A 27,668-nucleotide genomic window follows, 5' to 3' on the forward strand; every position below is an offset into this window, starting at 1 on the left:
CAGGTAAACTTCTTTGAAAACATCACCAGAGCCATAGACGAAGGCAAATCTGTGCATACAGCGTACTTTGACTTAGCCTAGGCCTTCGACATAATGCCACATTCGGGCATCATTGATAAACTCTCCCAGTTGAATATCGACCCTTATGTTATCAGGTGGGGTGTTAACTGATTCACCAACAGATCACACTCAGTCAAAGTTGGGGACTTTACCTCAACCAGCATACCTGTCACCGCACAGGGTCAGTGCTTGGCCCTCTATTATTTGGAATATACTTCTCAGAAGTTCAGTCCAAAACAGAGGGACTGTTCCTGACTAACTTTGCTGATGGCTGTGAATTACGTGCAATCATTGAATCTCCAAATGATGCCAACATACTTCAAGGGGGACTTACACAAACCAGTGATTGGTGCCAAAGCCATGGACTCAAACTGAATGCAAAAAAAAGCATTTTCATCCCCTTCGGTAAAAACAATATCCCTGCAGACTATCATATAAATAATAATATCCTAAGTAGCAACTCTGCAGTGAGGGACTTGGGGACACAAGTTTACTATAGCCTAAACTTTGACCACCATGTGTCTACTGTAGTAAGGAAGGCATTCTATTTTGTACACTTCATTAGCAAAGGCATTGCCTCAAGAGTGAAAGAGTTCATAACACCCGTGTACTCTACCGCCATCAAGCCAGTAACTGAGTACAATGCTCCCTTTGGCATGTACCTTACCAGGCAACTACAGCAACTTGAAAGACCTCAGAGATTTCTAACCAAGACAATTCATGGTGTCCAGCACATATCATGCACTGTCAGACAGAAGTCACCGACACTGTACTCAGTAGCATAAAGACTACTTAGAGGAGACTTGTGCCTGGCCTACAGAGCAATCTTGGATACAGACCAAATGGAAATGTTGCACATCTGCAAGTCAAATGGGACAAAGGTCATCAGCTCAAGGGACGCTAACCTGGCCTGCGACATAAATAGGACCTGCTGGAGAGACAGATATGTCTCTGAGAGATTACCACTCCTCTGGAATAGGCTACCATTTCACATCAAACAAACCCGTCTATGACCCTCTTTCAGCATAGCCTGGATAACTGGATGGGAAACTGTAAATTCCTGATGGAGATTTTACCTATGACCCTCCTAGATATGGGCAGTCATTGCTAAGGTCTTGAGTTTAGACAAGATCCTTTATATTGGGTTTCTGTAGTATATTGGGTATACATGGCTATGCTTATACAGACCTTTCGGTCAATATCCCAGTAACCACCTATGAAAAGAGGTCACTAGCCCAGGGGGACTAGCCTAGGCAACAAAGAATAAAAATAATAAATAAATAAAACATACAAGAAAACAGTAAGCTCACAGATGTATTCCAAGTATGTGCCCATGTCCCATCAGAAACTGCAGCAGAAATGTATGGAAAGATGTCAAGATAAGCAGAAATAAGGAAGCCATTTTCAGAATAAAGGATAAGCTTTCCTCGTGTGGCAGTACCAAGAAGGCTGTATATGAAAAATGTTTAGGTGAAGTGATTCTTATCATTTCCACTAATAAGTTGCATGTGATTGCCTTACAGGAGTCCCAGGCATTTAACTTGAGATAATTCCTCCTGGGAATAAGACAGAATTTTGTATAGGGTTACCACCTGTCCCACTTTGCAAGGGACAGTCCCTCTTTGGGCAGTTGTGTCCTGTGAAAAAAAATCAAAAAATGGCAAATGTCCTGATATTTTAAGTTTTCTTGAATAGTTACTTACATAAAACAGTTATATTTTATCTGAAACGCCTAAATGTTATTTTAAATAGCATAAGCAACTCAAATGCTACAAGAATAAGCTTTTATTTTGGCAAAAAAAGTGAAGTTATATATTTTGTCCTGCAAAATCTGACATTTCTACAAAAAATGTCCCACTTTGGGTATTTGAAAAGGTGGCAACCCTAGTTTTGTAACTTTTTTTTTTTTTTTTGCTATTAACCCTGCAATATGTATTTGTTATAATGTTGTCTGGAGCCCAGTCTATTCCTGCATCAGAAAAGGAGTAAAGTGGTCAGTATGCAATTCACCAAAGAGGCCATATGTGACTGTAACAACCAGGTATGCAAATATACTGGAAAAGATAAAAGGATCGGTCCTTTAGATCTAAATGGCATAACTTCAGCATTAACAGGTAGCCAAGAGTGTTCTTTTGGAGGGTCCTGATCTCCTCTGGAATTACAATAGGTGTGTTGACCATGCAAGTAATACTTGCATTGAACTAATGTTAATTAATTCTCAGGCAGGAGACATGCTGGAAGCTGAATGAATTTAAGCATGGTCACGTAAGGCACACACATTATAGTCTCAGAAGCAGAGTTTACATCTACTTCTGAAAGAGGTGGAAAGTTGAAAGAAGTGCTGACCTAGAGATTGATGAATCACACTGAGAAGAAATGAAAACCTGACCTATATCTGCATGGATCAATCTCTCCCTGACAGACAGATATATTTCTTATAGCATTCCCATTCTCTGGAACAGGCTCCCCATCCATGTGAAGCAGAGGTCCTCCCTGTCCCTATTTCACACAATACACCCACCACACACAATATGGACCACATGTTTAGACCCAAATACACTGAGGCGCTTAAATGTAATCGTCCTAAACCCAAAATACCCACCTGACATAGCACCTAGAACAAATAGCAGCCATAAGACATTCTGCCAAACCAATACCTACCACTACACATACAACTGCATGTCATTGAGCCTCAACTGATGAGGCTATAAGGGAATCCATCAGACAAAAAAATGTTTTGGTCAAGGAAGACTCCATCATGAGACACTCAGATGTCACACTCACAAGGTTAAGTAAGGAGAATGTTATGGTGAGTTACATATCAAGGGCCAGGATACCACAGATCATGACTTGTACCCAGGACACTGGACTGCAAGTAACACTATAACTCAGCTGTAGCCCATGAGGGTGCTGTCTTGTTAAGTGACTTGCTCATAGTCACAGAGTAGGCAAATGAGGGTGGCAAGACTTAAACCCTCTGCCCTTTGGCACATGAAGCTGTTTACTAACAAGCCATAGCTTTATACCTCTGTGTAACTGGGCAAACTACTGAATGGGACATTGAGGGAAATGTTTCAATTTGGTGTTAGAGATGGAGAAACTGCTGAAGGGGTTGTTGGGTAAAGTCTTTCATCTTGGTGCCAGTGAAGTACTTTTGCGTACATATCCAAAACAACCCATTCAGTATTTTGTCCAAGTGTGAACAAGCACTTAAATGACAACAAAAGTGAACATTTAGCCCACATGACATCTACACTAGATTGTTGATGTATGCAAAAACACTTCACTGACACCAAAATGAAAAATTTCCCTCAATGACCCATTCAGTAGTTTATCCACATATGCAAAACACTTCACTGACACCAAAATGCAAAATTTCCCTCAATGACCAATTCATTAGTATGTCCATGTATGCAAAATTAATTCATGGAAACCAAAAAGAAACACTTCCCCCAACAACCCCTTCATTGGTATGTCCATGTATGCACAGACACTTAAAAATAACCAGAAAATTAAATATTTATCCCACATGACACCTCCAGTAGTTTGTCAATATAGGCAAAAGCACTTCAATAACACTAAAAGGAAATGCTTGCCCCAACAACCCCTTCATTAGTATGTCCATAGTATGCAAAAACACATCACTGTCACCAAAATTAAATATTTCCTCCTACATTTCTGGTACTTTGCCCATGTATGCACAAGCACTTCACTGACACCAGCATTAAAGCTTTACCCCAATTCCCATTCATTAGTTTGTCCATGCATGCACAAGCACTTAAATCATAACAACATTAAACATTTAATCCAAATGATACCTCCAGTAGTTTGTCAGTGTATGCAGAAGTACTTCACTGACATGAAAATGCATAATTTCCCCAATGATATCTTCAGTGGTATGTCCATGTATGCACAAACACTAAAATGAAACATTCCCCAAATGACCATTTCATTAGTATGTCTATGTATGCACAAGCATTGAACTGACAGCAAAATGAAAAAAGTCTTCCAATGACCACTCCAGCAGTTTATCCATGTATGCACAAGGCCCTTCACTGACACCAAAATTTAAACAATTCCCCAACACCTCTCATGGTTTGTTCATGTATGCACAAGCACTTAAATTACAACAAAATTAAACATTTAACCAAAATGACACCTCCAGTAGTTTGTCACTGTATGCAGAAGCACTTCTCTGACACCAAAATGAAACATTTCCCTCAATGACTCATACAGTAGTTTGGCTGTGCATGTAAAAAACACTTCACTGGCATGAAAATTAATCATTTCCCCAATGATCTCTTCAGTGGTATGTCCATGTATGCACAGACACCAAAATGAAACATACCCCCCCTACACCTTCAGTACTTGCCCCCAAAAGAGCAGTCAGTAGTTTGGCTATGTATGCAAAAGCACTCCACTGACACAAAAATAAAAAAAAAAATGAAAGGTATACTCATTCAGTAGTCTGTCTGTATATACAAAAGCACTTAACTGACACCTACATGAAAGTCTTACCCAAATGTCCCATTCAGTTGTTTGGCCATGTATGAAAAAGCACTGCACTGAGACCAAAATGAAAGAATAATCCCAATGGCACCATCTTTAGTTTGCCCACATAAGCGCAACCACCAAAATAAAACCTTTTAAGAATGACCCGTCTCGTAGTTTGTCCATGTATGCACACACACTTAAATGACACCAAACTGAAACATTTCCCTCAAATGATCCCTTCAGTAGTTTGCCATTTATCCAAAGGCAATTCACCTACATCAAAATTAATAATTTCCCCTGTGATCCCTTCAGTGGTATGTCCATGTATGCACAAACACCAAAATCAAACCATGACCCCAAAAATCCTTCAGCAGTTGTCCATGTATGCACAACCACTTCACTGGTACAAAAATGAACAATTTCCCAAATGAACCCTTCAGTGATTTGTCCTAGTATGCACAAGTACTACACTGACATCAAAAGGGAATCATTTCCCCCAGTGATCTCATCAATGCTACCGCCATGTATACACAAGGATCAAAAGGGAATTATTACCCCTGTGATCTCATCAGTGCTACCTCTCTGTATGCATAAGTATCAAAAGGGAATTATTTCCCCTGTGATCTCATCAGTGCTACCTCCATGTATACACAAGGATCAAAAGGGAATTATTACCCCTGTGATCTCATCAGTGCTACCTCCATGTATACACAAGGATCAAAAGGGAATTATTACCCCTGTGATCTCATCAGTGCTACCTCCATGTATACACAAGGATCAAAAGGGAATTATTTCCCCCAGTGACCTCATCAATGCTACCTCCATGTATACACAAGGATCAAAAGGGAATTATTACCCCTGTGATCTCATCAGTGCTACCTCCATGTATACACAAGGATCAAAAGGGAATTATTACCCCTGTGATCTCATCAGTGCTACCTCCATGTATGCACAAGGATCAAAAGGAATAATTTCCCCAGTGATCTCATCAGTGCTTCCTCCATGTATGCACAAGGATCAAATGGAATCATTTTCTCGAGTGATCTCATCAGTGCTACCTCCATGTATGCACAAGGATCAAAAGGAATAATTTCCCCCGTGATCTCATCAGTGCTACCTCCATGTATGCACAAGGATCAAAAGGGAATTATTTCCCCCGTGATCTCATCAGTGCTACCTCCATGTATGCACAAGGATCAAAAGGAATAATTTCCCCAGTGATCTCATCAGTGCTACCTCCATGTATGCACAAGGATCAAATGGAATCATTTTCTCCAGTGATCTCATCAGTGCTACCTCCATGTATGCACAAGAATCAAAAAGAATCATTTCCCCCAATGACCCCTTCATTAGTATGAGCATGTAGGCAGAAGCACTTCACTGACATTGAAATTAAAGATTTACCCCAACAACCCTTTCAGTAGTTTGTCCACATATGCAAAAGCACTTCACTGACACCAAAATGAAACATTCCCCTCAATGACCCCTTCAGTAGTATGTCCATGTATGAAAAAGCACTTCACTGACATGAAAATGAATCAACTGCACAGTGATCGCTTCAGTGGTGTGTCCATGTAAGCACAAACACCAAAAAGAAATATTTTCCCCAATGATCACTTAATTAGTATGTCCATGTATGCAAAAGCACTTCAGTGATACCAAAACTGAGCACTTCCTCCAAACAACCCCTTCATTAGTGTGTCCATGTATGCACAAGTACTTCATTGACATGAAAATGAATCATTTCCCCCCATGATCTCTTCAGTGGTATGTCCATATATGTACAAACACTAAAATTAAACACTTCCTCCAATGACCCCTTCATTAGCACATCCATGTATGCACAAGTACTTCACTGACAACAAAATGAACGATTTATCACAACAAACCCTTTAGTAGTTTGCCCCTGTATGTAAAAGCACTTCACTGATACCATTTGGGAAAATGTTTCTTTCTGGTGTTTGTGCATACATGGACATACCACTGAAGTGATCACTGTGGAAATGATTCCATTTCATGTCAGCGAAGTGCTTTTTCATACGTGGACAAACTACTGAAGGCGCCATTAAGGGAAATGTTTCATTTTGGTGTCAGTGAAGTGCTTTTGCATACATGGATAAACTACTGAAGGGGTTATTGAGGGAAAAGTTCCATTTCGGTGTCACTGAAGTGCTTTTGCAAAAAATAAATAAATTTCAGCTACTTTTACAGTATTTGTGTTTCCTCCTCCTACTCTATTAATTCATCTTGCTTTTTCAGCTACTTGTTCTTTGAAGTGTTCAATTGCATCTTTTCTGCTGCATTTATTACTGCTTAATTTTAGCCTGTTTAAATTGTAAGTGTTATTCTAAGCCTCTTAGTTTTGGTCTAAGCACTTGGGCTTTAGGCCTACCCCTTAGCTCTCCTTGGCCTCTCTCACTCAGAGTCTGACAAATATGGATGGATAATTTCCTATGGTTTCTAATGCCAGCCTGGTTGATATGGGCATCCTGAGACAGTGTAACAACTGCCTCATGTACATGACAACCATCTGCTACTACCACCTAGAAACACAATTTGTGAGAGATGCAATTACATTAAGAGCCTAGAGTCTATGCTCTCTCCCTCACAAGCGAATATATCTGGCACTGAGAAGGTTATCAACACAATCACTATATCTCAAACACCACCCTCAACTACACAACACACACCCACATATGTGAAGGTTCTCAACAAAAACATACCCAAACATAGGAGACCTCAGAGGCAAAAACACACTCGAACTCCACAACCCTCCACACCACATACCATGCATAATCCAGACACCTGTCTCAAACCCACAGAGGCCTAACCATAAACCCAACATATTAGTCATAGGAGACCCCATTGTGAGACACACAGATATGCCTCTCATCAGGCTGGATAAGGAGAAAGTCACGACTAGTTGTCTGTCAGGTGCCAGAATCCACCATATCACACATGCATTCAAGTCTCTCAACAACAGGTACTGTTATGACTTTGTCATAGTACATATTGGGGTGAACGACTTGAGACATACCTCCCTGGACCATATGAAGAGAGAAACATGATTGCGTTCACTGAATATGTGTCCCAGGCAGGTATGTTCCTAGTCTTAAGCAGCATTCTACTGTCACCCAGAATTTTGCCTCAATACAAACAGAAAAATTACTGATTTTAACAATTGGCTTAGTTTCTGGTGTCATTCCAGGGGGATCCAGTACCTGACAGCCTGGGAAGATATGATCGACAGACCATGATGTTTGCTAGAGATGGACAGCATCTGTCTCACTTGGGCTTCAGGCTTCTGCCAAAGGCTCTTGCCTCCCCCATAGTGCTTTTTTTAGGAAAAGTCTTGAGGCCGATAAAACCAACATAAGAATTTCAACAAAGTGGAAATTAAAGGCCATGCTGCTAAATGCTAGGAGTGTAAACATGAAACTGCACTCATTGCAAGCATTCTTAACCCTGGAAGATGCTGACATTTGCACAGTCACAGAAACCTGGTACAAAGATGTGGAGAGCACCCCAGCCTTACCTGGTTACACATCCTATCACACATTCAGAACCCAAACTGTGGGCAGCAAAGCCAAAGGAGGTGGAGTTTCAATATATATTAAAGACACACACCTCCAGGCTGGTCAAATAGTATGACTCACAGGAGACACCCTAGATGCAGTTAACCATTGACAAGACCCCTATTCAAATCATAGCTAGCTACAGGCCTTCAAATGTGACTCAAGATGTCCACTCCACCTATCTGGACCTCTTTGAGTCTATCAAGATTCAACCCTTTACCCTGATCCAGGGTGACTTTAACTATCCAACCATAGATTGGAAAAAACACTCATGCCAGAATGCAAATGCCCAGAGATTCCTCGATTTTTTTTCACTGCAAATGCCTTGGAACAGCTAGTCAGTAACAGCACAAGAGGTGATAACATCTTGGACTTGTTATTAACCAACATGGGTAACCACTGCAGCACCCCTACAATATCATCCTCCCTAGTAAGATCAGACCATAAAGCGGTCACCTTCAAAGTCAGCTTCTCCCCTGACCTCCCCTCCCCCAGCTAGGGTCAAACAAAAAAACTTTTCCAAAGCTGATTACAACCTCCTGAGGTACGGTATAAACAGCTTCACAGCCCCCTCACCATCCGTTTAAACTGGCACCAATATCCAAATCTACACAAAAGTACTACGAGCACTTATATAAATGCATGGAATCAGGAATACCTGACAGGACAAAATCATCTTCCGCAAGAAAGAGTAAACTGTCTGGTGGACATCTGCAACAAATAAACTATATAACAAAAGGAAAAAATTTCTGTCCAGGACCAAGAAGGAGCAGATGCCCAATTGGAAGCAATCTCTTTAGCCTGAACAAGCAAATAAGAGCACTAGTGAAATCTTCTAAAGCCAACTTTGAGTCCAAATTGGCCACATCTACTAGAGACAGTCATAAGGCCTTCTTAGCATATGTCTGCAATCTCAAAGGAAGCACTCAGATCTGTTCAGAACTGGTGGTCAAGGACACCACATACACAAATGCTGTAGATATAGCCAACCTACTGGCTGACAGATTCAGTGAAAACTTCACCCCTCTGTCCCCCCCATCAGTAAATCAGGCATCCCCAGTACCTGTCCCCTCCCCTTATTTCTATGGAACAGGTCATCACTTCCCTCTCAAAGGCAAAAAATACAGCCACCATGGGACCCAATAACATCCCAGGCTGCATCCTACATGAACTCAGGCATGAACTTGCAGCACCATTAGGCACCCTATTCAACCAAAGCCTAAGTACCGGCTTTGTCCCAGCCAAGTCAGCCACTGTCATCCCTTTACACAAAGGTGTAGCATCCACAGATCCAGGAAATTATAGACCCATCAGCCTAACTAGCCTATTCTGCAAGGCCGTGGAATGGATTATCATGGACCTCATTAACAGGGACATTGGCAATCTCCAAACACTCGACCCTATACAGTTTGGCTTTGTCAAGGGGAGGTCATGTCTGTTAAATCTGGTTGACTTCTTTGAGACAGTCACTAACACCATGGATAAGGGGAAGATGGTGCACACCACCTACCTTGACCTGGCCAAGGCCTTTGACATTATTCCCCACTCAGGCATAGTACACAAACTCTCTCAATTAGACATCAATCCATATGTTATCAAATGGGTGGCAAACTGGACCAGTGATAGAACCCACCTAATCAAAATAGGGGAAACCACCTCAAGCAGTAGACCCATAACAAGCGGCGTACCCCAGGGATCAGTCTTGGGTCCTCTGTTATTCGGGATATACTTCTCTGATGTACAGGCCAAAACCAGTGGGCTATGGCTGACCAGTTTTGCAGATGACTGCAAGTTGGGCTTGGAGATCAATTCCCCAAGTGATGTGGACGTCCTACAAGAGGGTCTCACCCAAACAACTGACGTGCCAGAAGCATGGCCTCAAGCTGAATGCCAAAAAATGCATCATCATCCCCTTTGGGGAGAGTGACATCCCCACATATTATCACATTAATAACAATGTCCTAAGCACGCATTCAATCATCAGGGATTTGGGCACCCAGATTAATAGCAACCTGACTTTTGATCACCATATTGCTTCTGCTGTATGGAAAGCTTTCTACATGGCACACCTCATAAGTAAGGCTATCTCATCCAGGGAAAAGAAGGTCATAACATCCCTGTATTCTTCCCTTATAAGGCCAATTATTGAATACAATACCACCTTCAGCAAGTACCTCGCAAAATACATGCAGGTTCATAGGTTCATAGGTTGGTACTAGGCTATCAGCCCTAGGGCCTATACAAGCCTAGCCATAACAATTCCCTGGCTATTTCTTCAGCAGCTGGAGAGACCTGGTTCCTCACCAGAAGAATCCAGGGCCTCAAACATCTACCCTACACAGATAGGCGAAAATCCCTGCCCCTCTACTCAGTTTCATACAGATTCTTCAGAGGTGACCTATGTCTGGCATACAAAGCAATCTCACACCCCGCCTTGATGGGACTGCTGCATATCCGCAAGTCAAGCTTCACTCGAGTAAACTACACACACGACCTCAACCTGATCTGTGATATCAACAGAACGTGTCGCTGGGACAGATTTGTGTCCCAGAGACTCCCCCATCTCTGGAATAGACTCCCTCTCCACATCAAGCAGAGTATCTTATTATCCCTTTTTAAGCACAACCTGGATAACTGGATGGGAAACAGAAAATACACCCCTGGGATTCCACCTGTGTCCCTGCTGGACAGGGGCTTTGAGTGCTGACTTGTCTAAATATGGGCTAAACTCTTGGCTAGGCTTATAATGGCCTCAAGCCCAATAGCCTAGTAACTTCCTATGATCCTATGAATTAAACATTTCCCTCAAATACCAATTCAGTAATTTGTCCATTTACACAGATACTTAAATGACATCCAAATGAAAGATTTACCCAATGACCCCTTCAGTAGTATGTTCATGTACAAAGCACTTCATTGACATAAAATGAAAAATTTCCTCCAACGATCCCTTCAGTAGTTTGTTCATGTATGCAGAAGAACTTCATTGATACCAAAATGAAAGATTTACCTTAATGACCCCTCAAGTAGTTTGCCAGTGTATGCACATGCACTTAAATGATACCCAAATGAAACGGCTTTGCCAATGAGCTCTTCAATACTTTACCCATGTATGCACACACATATTCCTAAATGACACCAAAGTGAAATCTACATCAAAATGAATAATTTCCCCTGTGAAACCATTCAGCGTTATGTCCGTGTAGGCACAAAGACCAGAATGAAACCTTGACCCTAGCTACCCTTCAGCAGTCTATTCATGTATGCGCAAGAACTTCATGACAATAAAATGAATAATTTCACCAAAGACCCCTTTAGTACTTTTTCCACGTATGCACAAGCATGTCACTGACATCACAATGAATCATTTCCCCCAGTGATCCCTTCAGTGGTATGTTCATGTGTGCATGAACAGAAAAATTAAAATTTCCCTCAACATCTATTCCAGTATTTTTTTCCGAGGGATGCATAACTACTGAAATTACATCAAAAATTAACCCTGTACTCCCAATGACCCTTTTAGTACTTTAATGACAGCAAACTGAAACACTGCCATAACAACCCATCCATTAGTTTAGTTTGCCATGTATGCATAATCAGTCAGTTGACACCAAAATGAAACAATTCCCCCAATGGCCCCTCTGTCAGTTTGCCCATGTATGCACAATCACTCAGTTGACACCAAAATGAAGCATTTCCCCCACCAACCCCTCCAGTACTTTGTCCATGTATACAAAAGCACTCAAATGACACCAGATTGAAACCTTTCCCCATTGACCCCTCCAGTAGTTTTCTCACATATGCACAAGCACTCAAATGACACCAAAGTGTAACCTTTGCCCAACAAACTCTTCAGTAGTTTGCCCATGTAAGTGATCACTCAAATGACATCAGATTTAAAGCTTCTCTAAAGACCCTTCCAGTACTTTTACCATGTATGCACAATCACTCAAATGGCATCCAAAATGAAACCTTTCCCCCATAACACCTTCAACAGTTTGTCAGTGTGTGCACAAGCACTTCACTGAACATAACATTAATAATTTACCCTGTGAGAATATCAGATATTGTTATTCTGTGCTACTATGTCTGGCTGCAGTTTTGTAAATACTTGTAAATAATTGTAAATTATCCTGTGTTATGAATGCCAGCATGATTAACTATAGTTTTGTAGATAAGTTTATGTTCTTTGATTGTTACTTTGGTTAGTGTAAGCGTTGGAGTCAAACAGTATTCTTCTGGCTGACCAAATGTACATGTCTTGTAAAAAGAATTCTGAATGCAGGTTGTGCCAGTCAGCTGAGCTAGAGTGATGTCACTGTGTGCCAGAGCTGAAATGAATGGAATCTCCACAGCAGCTGTTTTTGTTGACTTTTTAAAAGTCTGAAATGAGAGAGTAGAATTGTCATAACAACTTTCTGGGACTCTATAAAAAGCATATGCTGAGTCAGTTAAAGTTCCATTGTCATCAGTTGTTCAGTGTAGTTCATTTGAGTTGCAACAGTTGTTGTAGTAGACAGTGGTAGTTTTCCAGATCAGTATTTATCACTTTTTCAGAGCTGTTCAGCAGAAATAATAGGATTAGCTAATGCAGTTGCTGAGGACCAGACAACAGGCTAAAGAGTGGACATACATTCTTATCTCACCCATTCACACTTGATACTGAAACGTTTCTGCTAGACTAAGCAGTGTAGTTACCTTAGAAGACTTCTCCTCATGTTTAAAAACTTTCACTATGTTTGGATCTGGTGAGCTAAGCAGATATGTATGCAGTCCTGAGACTGTAGATCTATAAATGTAATCAATTTCAAGGAGGCCCACATATCCTTCAGAACAAGGAATACATTATTTTGGTATATACTGATTCTTATGTATCATTTGATAAACTTCTTTTTCTTTCGGCTGCTCCCATTAGAAATTGACATAGCAGATCATCTGTTTTCATTTCTTCCTGTTCTCTGCATCTTGCTCTGTCACACCAGCCATCTACATGTCCTCTGTCACCACATCCATAAACCTTATCTTAGGCCTTCCTCTTTTCCTCTTACCTGGCAGCTCCATCCTTAGCATCCTTCTCCCAATATACCCAGCATCTCTCATCAGCACATGTCCAAACCAACGCAAGCTTGCCTCTCTGGCTTTGTCTCTAAACTGTCCAACCTGAGCTGAACCTCTAATATACTCATTTCTAATCTTGTCCATCTTCATCACACCCAATGCAAATCTTAACATCTTTAACCACCTCCAGCTCTGACTCCTGTGTTTTCTTCAGTGGTACTGTCTCCAACTCATATAACATAGCTGGTCTCACTACCATCTTGTAGACCTTCCCTTTCACTTTTACTGGTACCTGTCTGTCACAAATCACTCCTGAAACTCTTCTCCAGCTACTCCACCCTGCCTGCACTCTCTTCTTCACCTCTCTTCTACACTCACCATTACTCTGAACTGTTGATCCCAAGTATTTAAACTCATCCACCTTTGCCAGCTCTACTCCCTGCATCCTCACCATTCCTTTGTCTTCCCCCTCATTTGCATACATATATTCTTAGTCCTGCTGACCTTCATTCCTTTTCTCTCTAGAGCATATCAACACCTCCCCGGGATCTCCTCAATCTGTTCCCTACTCTCACTACAAATCACAATGGCATCAGCAAACATCATAGTCCTTGGGGACTCCTGTCTGATCTTGTCTGTCAACCTGTCCATCACCATTGCAAATAAGAAAGGGCTCAGAGCTGATCCTTGATGTAATCCCACCTCTATCTTTACAGCATCCGTCACTTCTACCGCAGATCTCACCACTGTCACACTACCCTCATACATATCCTATACCACTCTTACATACTTCTCTGCCACTTCCGACTTCCTCATACAATACCACAACTCCTCTCTAGGCACCCTGTCATATGCTTTCTCTAAGTCCACAAAGACACAATGCAACTCCTTCTGAAATTCTCTATACTTCTCAATCAACACCATCAGTGCAAACATCATATCTGTAGTGCTCTTTCCTGGCATGAAACCATACTGCTGCTCTATAATCATCACCTCCATTCTTAACCTAGCTTCCACTACTCTTTCCCATAACTTCATGCTGTGGCTGATCAGTTTTATCTCTCTGTAGTTACTACAGCTCTGCACATCAACCTTATTCTTAAAAATCAGTACCAATACACATTTTCTCTACTCATCAGGCATCCTCTCACTTTCCAAGATTTCATCCTACAATCTGGTTAAAAACCCCACTGCCATCTCTCCTAAACACCTCCATGCTTCCACAGGTATGTCATCTGGACCAACAGCCTTTCCATTCCTCATTCTCTTCATAGCTGTCCTTACTTCCTCCTTGCTAATCCTTTGCATTTCCTGATTCACTATCCCCCACATCATCCAACCTTCTCTCCCTCTCATTCTCTTCATTCATCAGCCCCTCAAAGTACTCTTTCCATCTGCTCAACACACTCTCCTCACTTGTGAGTACATTTCCCTCATTATCCTTTAGCACCCTAACCTGCTGCACATCTTAACCAGCTCAATCCGTCTATCTAGCGAATTGGTAGAGGTCCTTTTCTCCCTTATTAGTGTCCAACCTTTCATATAGCTCACCATACAATTTATCCGTATCCTTTGCCACCTCTCAGTTCACTATATACCTCATCCCCTTGCATTCCTGTCTAATTTCTTCATCTATCTGTGACAATCCCACTTCTTCTTCGCCATCCTCTTCCTCTGTATATTCTCCTGTACTTCCTCTGTCCATATGTCACACCAATCATCTTTCTAGCTGTCTCCCTTTCCACATCTGCTTTGGCTGCCCAGCTGTCTAGTAACTCTTCACTGCCTCCCCAGTGCCTGTCTTAACCTTTCTCTGAACTCCTCCTTACAGTTACCCTTTTTCAGCTTCTACCATTTGATCCTTGACACTGTCCTCACTCTCCTCCTCTTCTTCTTGATTGACAACATCATCCTACAAATCACCATACTATGCTGTGTATCATTTGATAAACATGAAGCATTTTAATTCTTTGCCTCTTCAACTGATCCAATACTTTTTGGGGCCAGTCAGTCACCCCAGAACAGAAAGATCAAATTGGGCTTTATTCCTAGATGTCAAGGCAGTTTCCAGTATTAGTTTTAGTCTTCTGAAGTATTCTTTACTGAGTTTTATTTGAATTTGTTCATGGATCCTTCATCAATTTACAAATATTTATACACTCCCTCTTGCTCAAGTTCCTGTATATAACATTCTTGTCCCTAACTAATGTTTTCTTGGTGCTGCAGCTTTTCTGCTTTAACATTGGCTTTGCACAATTATCAAGACCAAATGACACTTATATCATCTGAGAAAGTTTTAACTTCTTGCAGTTGTGCTTTCAACCCCTCATCTGCTGAATTGTACAGTTTTAAGTCATCCACAAAGAGTAGATGAGAAGTCTTTAAACAAGATTGTTTTCTGGGAGCCAAATTGCAACCATTGTCTAATATGTTGAGTAAACAGCTTAACTAGATAAGTGCAAGATAAAACAGTAGCAGCAGTAAGAGACATCCCAACTGAAATTTTTAGTCAACAGATAATGACTTGCCCTTTGTAATGGCTTAACTGCAAAGTAGTTTGCCACTGTTTCATGGCCACTGTAATGTAATTGATCAATGCAGGATGCATCATATACATCTGTAATTATTCCTTTATCTATGAATGTAGGATACTGTCAACTGCATTTTTGTAATCCATCCCTGCCATACTTAATTATTCCCCTTTCATTTAGCAACAAATGATTCTTTGTTCCATAAGATTTTTGTTGTATTACTTTTTTGTTTTATTGCCATAACTGAGTTTTTTTCTAAATCACTATAAACTCTGTCTGCATCATTTTTGATATATAGTTTGTATATTGTCGGAAGGCAAGTTATTGGTCTATAATAGTTTTTAGTTTCACTTGCAGGTTCACACTTAAAGAGGAATATCATTTTTCCTGTTAACCATGTTGGTGTCTGTTCAGGATGAACATAGACGTAATTCTATCTCAGGACTAAATCTTTGTGTAAAGATATTACTACTCTTAGCCAAATGTTAACTACTACATAAAGGGCTGGGGGTTTCAATTTAAAAGCTTTCCTTAATTTTGTATCAGTTTCTCTGGCCATTAGTTCATTCCATTTCATATACTCTAATTAGAACTCCTTATTGTTTCTTTCAATTTTTCTGTCCACTTAGCATCTTTATGTTCCACAGGGTCTTCATAAAATATTTTTCCAAAATGTGTCTATTTCATCTTTTTTTAGGTGGTGTTTATATCCCTTTTGCTTTATTTCCTCATTCTCTAGAAAACTTTTTTGAGTGATAAATGAATTGCTTATTGTGTATTTTTCTTCATATAAATTTTTCTGCCTGTTCTGATATTTCTAGTTTATTATTTGCAGTAGTGTATGACAGATCCTGGTCAGTTTTGATACTGCATGTTGCTTTTACTACATCTATCTCTCTAAGTATTTTTGATGGTCTTTTCCCTCTTCTATATTCTTCCAATAGTGATACTTCTTGTCTTAATTAGTTTATAGTTTTCTCTAGTCGACATTTCCTTGGTGTTATTTTATTTCGTCCTTTCCTTTCACTTATTGCTCTATGTTTTTGTGGTAAGACTTTATCTGCTATAAATTTAACTGCACAGTAATATATCATATTGATTTCTTTTATACCACAAGAATTTCTTTTAATAGTTTACTATTTTCGTCTGTTCTACCACACTTCCAACAATTTGGGTTTTATTTCCTTTTAGGAATCTATTTTTCATTGATCTTAATAAGCCTATCCATCTCTATTAAATCAAGCAGCTTTTCCCTTAAATCATTTTCTTCTATACTGGGAAGACCGTCTCCTGCTCCTTCCTATGGGAGCTCAGTGACAAATCACTCCACAAGGTTGTCAGTGACAAACTTGCCAGTTCCCTGCTACTTCCTTTGCTGTGCAACTTAAGTTGAACTTTTTTACCAGTCTCCTACAGAAGGCTCCACAGCATCATCATATGATAAGTATTCAGCTGCCTCCCGCTCCACCTCATTCTCCTTAATCTTGGGACTCATCCTTTCATCATATTGTTGCATTACCTGTGTTGGATTTTGTACACTAAATCCTTCACTTCATAAACAACCCATAACTTCAATTTCTATTTAACTTCTTCTTTACTGTTCCGATTTTATACTTCAGCTATTTATTTTCTTACTTTTTGCATTGTGAAATTTTTCATGTCTGAGTTCCTTTGCCTACATTTCTCTTCAGATATCATTGGTGCTACATTTTATATTAATTATTTTTTTCTCCTTTCTAGAAATATTGCACCATACAAGATCTTTTTTTCTTTCCCATGTCCATACTTCTTCAGATACCTACCTCTCCACTTGCTGCTATGTAATCTGGGGACTCATTGTTCCATCATTCTGTGACATTACTTGTGCTGGATTTTATATACTAAATCCTTTATTTCACAGATAATACATGACTTCAGTTTCTATTTGTTTAATGTCTGCCTTGCTGATCCTTTTTATTAAATTCTTTGTCTGTTTCCTTATATTTTCTATTATGACATTTTCCATATCAAAATATCTTTGGAGCTGTTTTTTTGTATAGATTAGTTTGACTTTTTTCTTGGCATGGATATTGCACCATATCAGAGCTGTTTTTCTTCCCCATGTCCATGTTTCTTTTTAATACCTTTCAAAAATTTCTGATTTTGTTCTTTATATTTTCACACTTCCTCAGGCATTTCTTTTTCTAAGTGACTCAGAGTTTCTTGTTCTGGGTAATGTTTTTCATGAATTTGTTACATTACTAATCATCCTTCCTAAATTTCCCTTTTGAACACACATTTTTACTAAAAGATTTTGATAGTTTTTTTTTTTTTTTGTGCAAATATTTTTCTTTCCTCTGATTTGTCTCAGTCCTTCTGAATATCTTCTATCTGGAAATTCTAGGCTTCTTGCATAATAGTAATGATACATAATCTCTTCCTTATCCTCAATAGTCCACTCTGTCGTTTTTATGGCTCTTTTTTGTCCTATCATTTTTTGTGGCCTACTACTTTCTTCTGCAACAGGAGAACCATCCTCCCCCTGAGCCTAACCCCATTGTAGAAATATTTCTGTGCCTTTAAGATTCTTCACTGGCCACCAGTGCATGCAGCAGGATTAAGCACGTTTTTATACCGGGACTTGTGCACCCAGCTTTTTTTTAAACATCCACTCTCCCTTGATACATACTATATTATATAAGATGCAGTCTATATATCAGTGTCTGTTGTTTTAGTGAGATTTTGTGAAAACAGGAGCCACCAAATGGAAGTACTCACCAAAACTTGAGGAGGAATTCATTTCCAGCAATACTACTATCCTTTTCTTTCTCATTTCATCATCTTTCCTTTTGGACTGCCATCTCTCCGTTCAGAGAGGTAAAGTGAGCATGGAGTTTTTTTTGGTATGCTATGGGCTCAGATTTTGCATTTCCAGCCTAGATGGGAGATGTTTTATTCTTAAACTCCAACATGGCTATAGTAAGTCAAACTTGAAGCTGAATGCCATGAAAAAGTCATATTGTTTCTCTCTTCTTTAGTAAGTGGAAATAGTACTAGGTCTTATCCATAATGATATGAAGCACGTACGTCCTACATGCCACACGCTGGCTGTGATACGCTGCTAAATTAAGTTCATCTGTGAATTCTAATCCTTGATCTAGTGGGTACAGTATGAACAATGTTAGGTCTGTTTTTCTCAAATGTACATTATTTTTTAAAGAGCACTAAAAATCAAAAATGTATCTGTTTAAAAAAATCCAAAAATGCAATTGAACGAACTAAAGTGTTCCTAGATACCTTACCTTGGCACGTTTCTCCTGACTCATACCTGCTGCTTCAAAAATATTAGTATCAATCAATCCAGGACTGAAAATAAAGAGAAAAACAGATTAATGTACTCTGAACATTTTTATAGTTGTTATATAGTCCATATTATGGAAGTGTGCTGTAACAAACTTATGTGATTTAATGTTTCAACATTAATCTGGGCAGTAAAAGACAGTGATAGAAGGAGCCAAAAATATTAAGTGAACCCTCCACTGCCCTCACCTGGTCTGTAAAAGAAATTATAATAGGAGTTCAGCTCTAATAATTTTTTCATGTGTTTAGTTAACTGACTAAATTAGTTATACTTTCTCACGCTCACGCACATACATACACACACACACACACACACACACACACACACACACACACACACACACACACACACACACACACACACACACACACACACACACACACACACATGTTGGGAATGATTTATGTTGGAAAATTAAAGACCACATTGTTGACAGGGAAGGCATTGCTTTCAGATCAGCAAATGCAGTGTAAAACAAAACACTGGCACCTCCACCAACAAAATAATTTCAAAAACACATACATCTAAACAAAGTGCTGGCACAACATAGATCCTCACCTAATACCAGTCAACTATCTCATCTTAAAGAAACCATTTTTTTGCAGGGAGGGCATGATCTCTGCAACCTCACGTCCCTTTTACGTGTGTGTGTGTGTGTGTGTGTGTGTGTATATATATATATATATATATATATATATATATATATATATATATATATATATATATATATATATATATATAAAGATAGATAAATATATTTACTGCACATTTGCATTAATGCAGGGAAGACCAAGTTTTGGTGAGTAGATCTATGTGGTGCACCTTGCGTTATTCATAAATAACAAAGTATACTTTGACACAAATTACTTTTCAGTATTTCAGTAATACAGCACTTTGAGCACTCAGCTCAGTGGTACAGGGGCAGGACATCAACCTGAGATGCAGATGATCAAGAATCAACTAGTATCCTGGGAGGATAGAGGGGTGGCATAGGGTAGGAGCAAGCAGCCAATGGCCATCTGACCTACTTTGAGGAGATGGTGTGGAATTTTTAGCCACTGTACCTGCTCCAGTGGGGCTTACAGAGTGGTGAAAGAGTGGTGAAAGACCACACATATGTGTGTGCATAGAAAGCAGAGCAGATATTAGGAAATTGGGCATAAGAGTATGCAGGTGCATGCATTTGTTCTTTGCACATTGCCACCTCTCACAGAGCTACAGTAGGGCATACAATCCCTGTAGTAAGAGTGGAGATCTCTTAGTCATCTTCCTCAGGGATAGCACTAGTTCTCTACCAGCTGGAATCATAAACTAACATCACAGGTCTGGGGGGGAGTCAATGCTGTAATAGTTATAACATTTAAGTGCCTCAAAGAAAGATATAAAACATTAGAAAATCAAGTTTCAAAATGATCACTTGGTCCCCTTTGGAATACTGCCTCGACTTCTGTTCTTCCTTATCTGTTCATCCATAATTACACTTGGATATTGATGCAGGATATGTTTGCATGCACTGTAATGTGCCTAGACTGAAACTGTCACTTAACAAAGGAGCTGCTGTGGGTTGATAAGATTTTTAAGTTCCCTCTTTTTTTTCCTTTTAACTGGAACTGTGCATGACATAGATTTACATGTCCTCATGCACAGCCTATGGTACTGTTAAATGAAATCACAAGGCAACCATAACAGAGGACAAAAATAAGTAACAGAAACAAGCCCAAGGAGAAAGCATAAACAAAACTGTTCAATGAGGTATAATTAGTAAACAGCTAAAACATTTTGATAAACAGAATACATCCGTAATAGATATAGTCACTCATCAGACACACATACCTAGAGAACACTTTTTGTCTGAAGCATTTAACAAACATTTTAATAATCAAATAATATAATTAATATAAAGTCCCTTTTGGAATGTACATCACCAAGAACCTTGCTTAGTTTGAAAGACCCCAGTGATTTCTATATAACACAGTTTAAGCTACCCTGAAAAACTAAAAAGCTTATCCATCTTCTCCGTCTCATATAAACTTCTGAGGGGTGACTGCTGATCAGCCTTTCAAGCACTGAAAGTCCCTACCTTGTTAGACTTTCTCCAACTTTGGAAAACCAACTCTAACACTCATTTCAAAGACCTCAGTCACCATTGCAAGGTCAACAACACCAGCTGGCATAACAGAGTCACAGCTCTGTCTTTGGAATAAACTCCCTCTACCCCTCAAACACAGTAAGACACTAAGTACTCACAAAACTATATGTGACAATTGGGTGGGAAGTCATTATTTCATGCCTGGAATATCTGGAAATAACCTTGTGATGTGAGGTATTGCCAATTATGCCAGGAAAAATAGGGCAATGGATGGGTAATATATGCTAACATAGCTAGCTGGATTTTGGACATCAGACTGATTTGTACAGGTGCTTGTGTTGAAAATGTCTTTGTAAAGCTGTTTGTGTTAAAACTGTACCAACAGTGGGTCCTGCTGGGCAGAAAAGAAATACACCTGTGTGTCAGACTGTATTGTAACTGTTGAAATGAATATATTGTAACAGAGGACACTGGAAGAGAAGAGGTTAATCTCAGTCCAGCTAACTTTGAAAAATAGTCTGGAATTAAATCACCTGGTTTAGACCATAAAGATTGTATCTCGGAGTTCTGACTGCAGCCAGAGATGAAATGTCTGTGAGAAGCCTGACTTAGTAGCTCTGTAGGAAGAGTAGAAGTGTTAAAATTGTTTTACAGCTTCCAGATGTTGTAACACATCTTAGCAAAGCTCTATGTCTATGTATTATGACACATATATGCTAGTTTCTGGTTCAGTTTCTAGTAAAGGGGGTAGTGTGGGAATCAGAAATCAGATGACCAGATGTATGTGACGTCATTCTGTAATCAAGCACTGAAATGATGTTTTAATACCAGATGAGACAAAAGTCTCAGGGAAGTCTGTTTGTGAATGTGACAAAGAAAAAACACTCACTCACTTAATCTTGTCTTGCTCTAGTAAGTGAACTATGGAACAGTAATTCTTTGTCAGTCAGGAAAATATAGTGAGATTAGTTAAGTAGTGTTTTTTTCTGTATCTGTGTGAACCTTTCCATCTGTGTTATTTTTAATATTTCCTGTGACTGAAACTCTGGTGTTTATTATAAATAGATATTTAGTCTTTTCATGTTCTTTTATTATTTATTATTAAATATATGTAAATATATTTAAACCTTTCATTGTGGCTGGTCTTTTAGAGAATATCTTAACCTTTGAGAGTACTTACATTTATTTGGTGACACTGTGGCCACTCCTGAAAGCCTTGCTATATGGTCAGCATTACTATTGATATTAATAGTAATTTCACTCAGTATAACTGGGTATCCTGGCAACAGCCTTAGAGTAGCTGGTTTTGTGGGTGTTCTGGTGGTGATGTATCTACCTTATAGCCTGGGCATAGCTGGTAAATCTGTGCCAGCCTTTTCCAGATATGTGTGTGTGTGAAAATCAAATCTCAAAGAGTGTGTGTGTCAGCTATTTGGAACAGGGACAATGAGATCACTGATTTTACAGAGAGGGTGGTAAGAGGACTTAGCTTAGAACATCCATCTAAGGACTTAACTCTATAGCTGTGTTAGTGGGGAGTCTTATTTGGAGCCTGGAGAGAGAGAGAGAGAGAGAGAGAGAGGGATACTCAGGACCAGAACTGAATGTGCTCCATGTGTGCTCTTAAGGGAAATTGTGCTTGGTGCAGAGAGCTGCATCTGTGTATCTATTTTTGTTCCAAGTGAACGTCCCTCACAGGTGTCAGTGGTGAGGTTTGTCCCAGAGGAGGGACATCACAAACCTTATTCCTAGGTGTAGTTAATATGCTATTAGTGCCAAGAGATGCCATACAGAGAGCAGGTATATGGCAGATCTATTTTACAGGAATGTTACTTCCAATGTCAGCAGATGAACTGTAGTATGTTAAAAGAGGAGTTAAGAAAGCAAAGGAAAGTGTGAAGGAATTAGGGTATAAGACGAGGACAGCAAGGAGGTCCTTGTGGTACTGGTGAGTGTTTATTTTACAGTAAAGCAGAGCATTGCTGCAGAGCAGTTTACCAAGGTGAAATACAAACCCTCAAATTCATAGTTATTCCTAATCATTATTTGTCAGAAGCTTACTGACACAACATGAATAATTATGAACCTATTTACATTCTGTGTCTGGTCTGATGCTGTTATGTTTGTGCAAAGTCCAAGGTAGCACTTAAACTAGAGGGTCAATGATAGCTGGTAGGTTGATAACTCATTTATTTGTGGAGTCTGATGGCTTGCATCCATTTGCAAGGCAGATTGCATTAAGAAAGCAGCAGCTAGGAACCTGTGGTATATGGTTTATCTTAGCACATTGCATTACAGTGATGTCTAACTTATCAAGGAAGTTTCATCAAATGGGACTGAAAAAATACCTTTGGTGAAGTGGGGGACTACCTCTCCCCACCCTTCAGGCAGGGCACCTCAACCCTGTACTTTTTTAATTATTATAACCTTGTCCAAGGTCAACACAACCTCAGGATAAGTTTAGCAATGTCTGCAATTGCACTTACTTAGAGGAATTGGTTCACTGAATAGAGTATTTATGTGCAGTGCATCAATATATCTCTGTACTGAGGATGACCATCTCCCAACTTATTTGGAGAATCTTGCATTGGAGAATGAAACAAAACATGCCTATACAAATTAGTGTTTTGTCCTGAATTCAACAGGCATCTGATTCAGACATCAGATATATTTAATGATAATGAAATGCAAATTTATTAAGGCTTTGACAAGATATTATTAATCAGACACACAAGAATGCAGATGACTGAATATTTTATAATTTCGGACTCAGGCCCTATTAAGACCATGTAGTTATAATCATTTTTGGTTAGAGCAAAATTGCCAAAAATTTTAAATGTAAATTAGAAAATCTGTAATTTCAACTGTCATAAGGTTCATTCATTGCAGTGTTTTTTTTTTATTTTCTGGTCCGTCCACCTTTTATATGCACAGTTAGAATTGCCTGGGTGACATCCGCCTTTTTGCTATTTCTGTTGGGTAGCTGTGTCCTGAATGTCACTTAAAAGGATTTACATTCCTGCATAAGTGCTTGCTACACCACATACCCCAGAAACAAATACATCACCTGCCTCAAGACTTTAATGGGTGTGGAGTACAAATATACCACAATGATTATCTAGTTACCTTTTTTTCCAAAATAAAACGTCATTTGGATGGAAGCTTAATCATTACCACCTGTTCAGACTTTCAGTGATTAAATTCTGCTGCGGCCTCCAGATGTCATACCCCAGGTAGCCCTATGCCATTTCAAAGGTAATCAGAACAATAATTTAGTGCAGACTTTATCAAATGAAATACTGAGTCATATTGATGTCAGGCTGCTGTTATTATCTAGTGAGTGAATGACAGATTGGCAGCCTGTGGCCAAATATCATAGCATGACTAGACTGGAGCAACACGCACAGCAGCATGATGAACACTAACATGTGCATCACATCTGCAGTGCTTCATATGTACGGTACATGTGAACTGCATAGTCAGTGATGTACGGTGCACGTGAACTGCATATTCAATGTTCATAATCACATAAGCATCCTCATCTCATTTGAATACACAGGTCTACTTTGTTCCGTTGAATCTCATTTCACTGAATTTCATTTCACCCCCACCACATCGCTGAAAACACAAATAACTGAAAATGAATTTCACTGAATCTCATTTCACTGACCTGCAGTTAGTATATATGGCACTGTGTACTAAGAAAAGTAAAAGGTATGTGCCCTTTTCCCCACTGTAGTGTGATCCTGGAGTTAGTATACATAGTTGGGGGGTGGGGGGTGTAGCCTCCCCACTTATTTTTAGTACATATTCTCTTCCGGAGAGAGTTAGTCATTGGTGTTGTAACTATGCATGTCTATTGTTTAAAATGTATTGTTTTGAGGTTTTTGGTAAAATACAATATAAAGCAAACAAGGTGGGGGGTACACCACCCACACCCTCCATTGTGGGGGGTCTGTGCCCCCACACCCCTTAACTATATATACTAACTCCAGGATCGCACTATAGTGGGGAAAAGGGCATATGCCTTTTACTTACCTTACAGCACTCTACACAGTGCCATATATACTAAGTTCAGTGAAATGAGTTTTCAGTCATTTGAGTTTTCAGCGATGTGGTCGGGGTAAAATGAAATTCAGTGAAATGAGATTCAATGAAACAAAGTAGACCCAAATGCACATATTTCACATCATCAATAGCTGACACATGACCTGAATAAAAATAAAGACACATTCTAGCTAGCTTCCTGTTATTGAAATAAACTAAATATAACACACAGATACACAAAAACACATGCTCAAGTGAATTACGTTTGTATACATACCCACATGCATATGGCATGCATATCACACACAAGCACCAGGATGTACATGCCCAACACATGTATATATCAATTACATTTGCTCCTACATGCAGATCACCTGTGCATTGCAATTCATTGTACATATGCACATCAAATCCATACACAGACAAGCAAATCACATTTGTATGCATATACGCCTCTTACACACACACACACACACACACACACACACACACACACACACACACACACACACACACACACACTTATGTATCATGTTTTTATACAGATTTAGCTCACATGTACATGTATATACATGTTATATTTGAAAACAAATACTTACAAAAGCATATATTAGCACACAAATATCCACATAGATTGTAATTATTTCAAAAAACAGGCTACCAAAACAACACCCTACTGAACCCAACTCACCTAAAAGCTTCAACTGCTGAGTAAAAATTATTAAAAATTAATATGTTAATACATAAATTATATTTTGCTGGGATTATGTCTTTGAGTTATTCTCCTTTTGCAAATGGGGCTATGTTAAGGGATACTGCTAAACCAGATTCATAAGTTTTAAAACAAAAATTATCCTCCATTCTGAATTATCTGCTTTAATTATTTTCACTGGATGGAGGATAGCTAAGGCACAGTTTGTCTTCTGAGTAACTTAGAAAATATGCCACAGAGTACATAGGTTCATAGGAAACTGGTTACGTCCAGAATCCTTTTATACTGAACAAGTCAAGGGTCATTGAAAAATAACCCACCTGCCCAGTACCCCCATGCTAGAATTAATGTAATTTACTGCATTCTACAGTTATATCAGTGGCTCTTGATAAGTTAATGAGCAACCTACACAATACTACAAATCAAGCTTTCAGAGTTAATTATCTCAAAGTTTATTAAGTCTAGCACAAATAAAGGATTTTAATTTATCTTCACTTACCGCACAGCATTTACTCTCACTTGTTTTGATGCCAGTTCTGGAAAAAAAAAATCCTGTAAGGACTTCTGGTGTTATAAAGACAAAAGCATGCATTAACTGCAGAGTGAAACACAGAGCTCAGGCACAGTACCTTAGTATCGGAAGAGACTGCAGATCCAGCATTTTCCCCCACTCCACCCCATTCTGGTATTATAATTTAGCAACTAATGCATTTTATATACATCATCAAAAGCTGGAGCAGTACTTCAGTAAAAATAGGATAGATTCTATAAAGCCTGCTGTTTCTGAAAAAGATTCAAATGTAAATTTCAAAATATTTAAGTCCGCGGTTTCTTGATATAGACTAGCAGACAAGAACCTTGATTTTCACACAGGTTGCCTGGCTTAACTCCTGGTATAGGAGCTCTCACATCTTTTTATAGGAAGTAGAAAAAAAATAAGATCTACATGGGTTTATGGGGTCATGCAACTGACAGTCCATGCCCTCATAATATCCTACCAAATAGCACTAAAAACATAGCAGTGTCCAATCAAAATGAATAACTACAAAGCCAGTAAATGTGCACATATATGACTAGTCATGGCAGTGCTTTAAGTAAAATACTCCACTGGGAAAGTGTTGGTCAAGAGCTGTTTTTTCTCCTATGTGAGAAAACATACACTAGGATTCATAGTAAAGTGCTATGTGCCTGTGCAGTGCTAATCTTAAGGGAGGTCAGTGCAGAAAATAGGTCACAGCTGATCAAGCATGTATTAGGCATCTCATAGTGAACAGGGACCACATAAATAGAGAGGTGCTCTACAGCAGGCCATGTGACAGACACATAAATAGAGAGGTGCCCTAAATCAGGAGGAGCTTTACAGCAGGCCATGTGACAATCACATAAATAGAGAGGTGCCCTACAGCAGGAGGAGTTCTACAGCAGGCCATGTGACAACCACATAAATAGAGAGGTGCCCTACAGCAGGAGGAGCTCTACAGTAGGCCATGTGACAACCACATAAATAGAGAGGTGCCCTACAGCAGGAGGAGCTGTACACCAGGCCATATGACAGACACTACGGATGTTACAACTAGGACAGGCTATTGCTGCAGAGGGAATACATGCTCATGCTTGCAGTGTAGTTTTACCGTGTTGTAACTAAGGCTCATGTGATAGAAGACGGACAGCACTGCAGCCATAGGAGAGACCAATGTGGATGTCTTCAGTGAAGTGCCAACTGTGTTCATCATATAAATGGGGCAAATATGGGGTACAGAGG

General features: G+C 39.4%; 1 protein-coding gene across 1 annotated transcript in view; it reads right to left on the minus strand.

The window, feature by feature from the left end:
* LOC122806323 (3-oxoacyl-[acyl-carrier-protein] reductase FabG-like) overlaps window positions 1-27,668 on the minus strand; it is a 194,737-nt gene that overhangs the window by 49,988 nt on the left and 117,081 nt on the right. Inside the window, exons 6-7 of the mRNA XM_044076641.1 lie at window positions 26,406-26,442; window positions 19,000-19,063 (exon numbers count right to left, since the gene is read on the minus strand). Of these exons, the coding sequence (XP_043932576.1) occupies window positions 19,000-19,063; window positions 26,406-26,442 (101 nt within the window). The remainder of the gene's footprint in view (window positions 1-18,999; window positions 19,064-26,405; window positions 26,443-27,668) is intronic.

Source organism: Protopterus annectens, chromosome 7.part0, assembly GCF_019279795.1.
Source record: "Protopterus annectens isolate FY-2018-M chromosome 7.part0, PAN1.0, whole genome shotgun sequence".
Classification (NCBI taxonomy): domain Eukaryota; kingdom Metazoa; phylum Chordata; order Ceratodontiformes; family Protopteridae; genus Protopterus; species Protopterus annectens.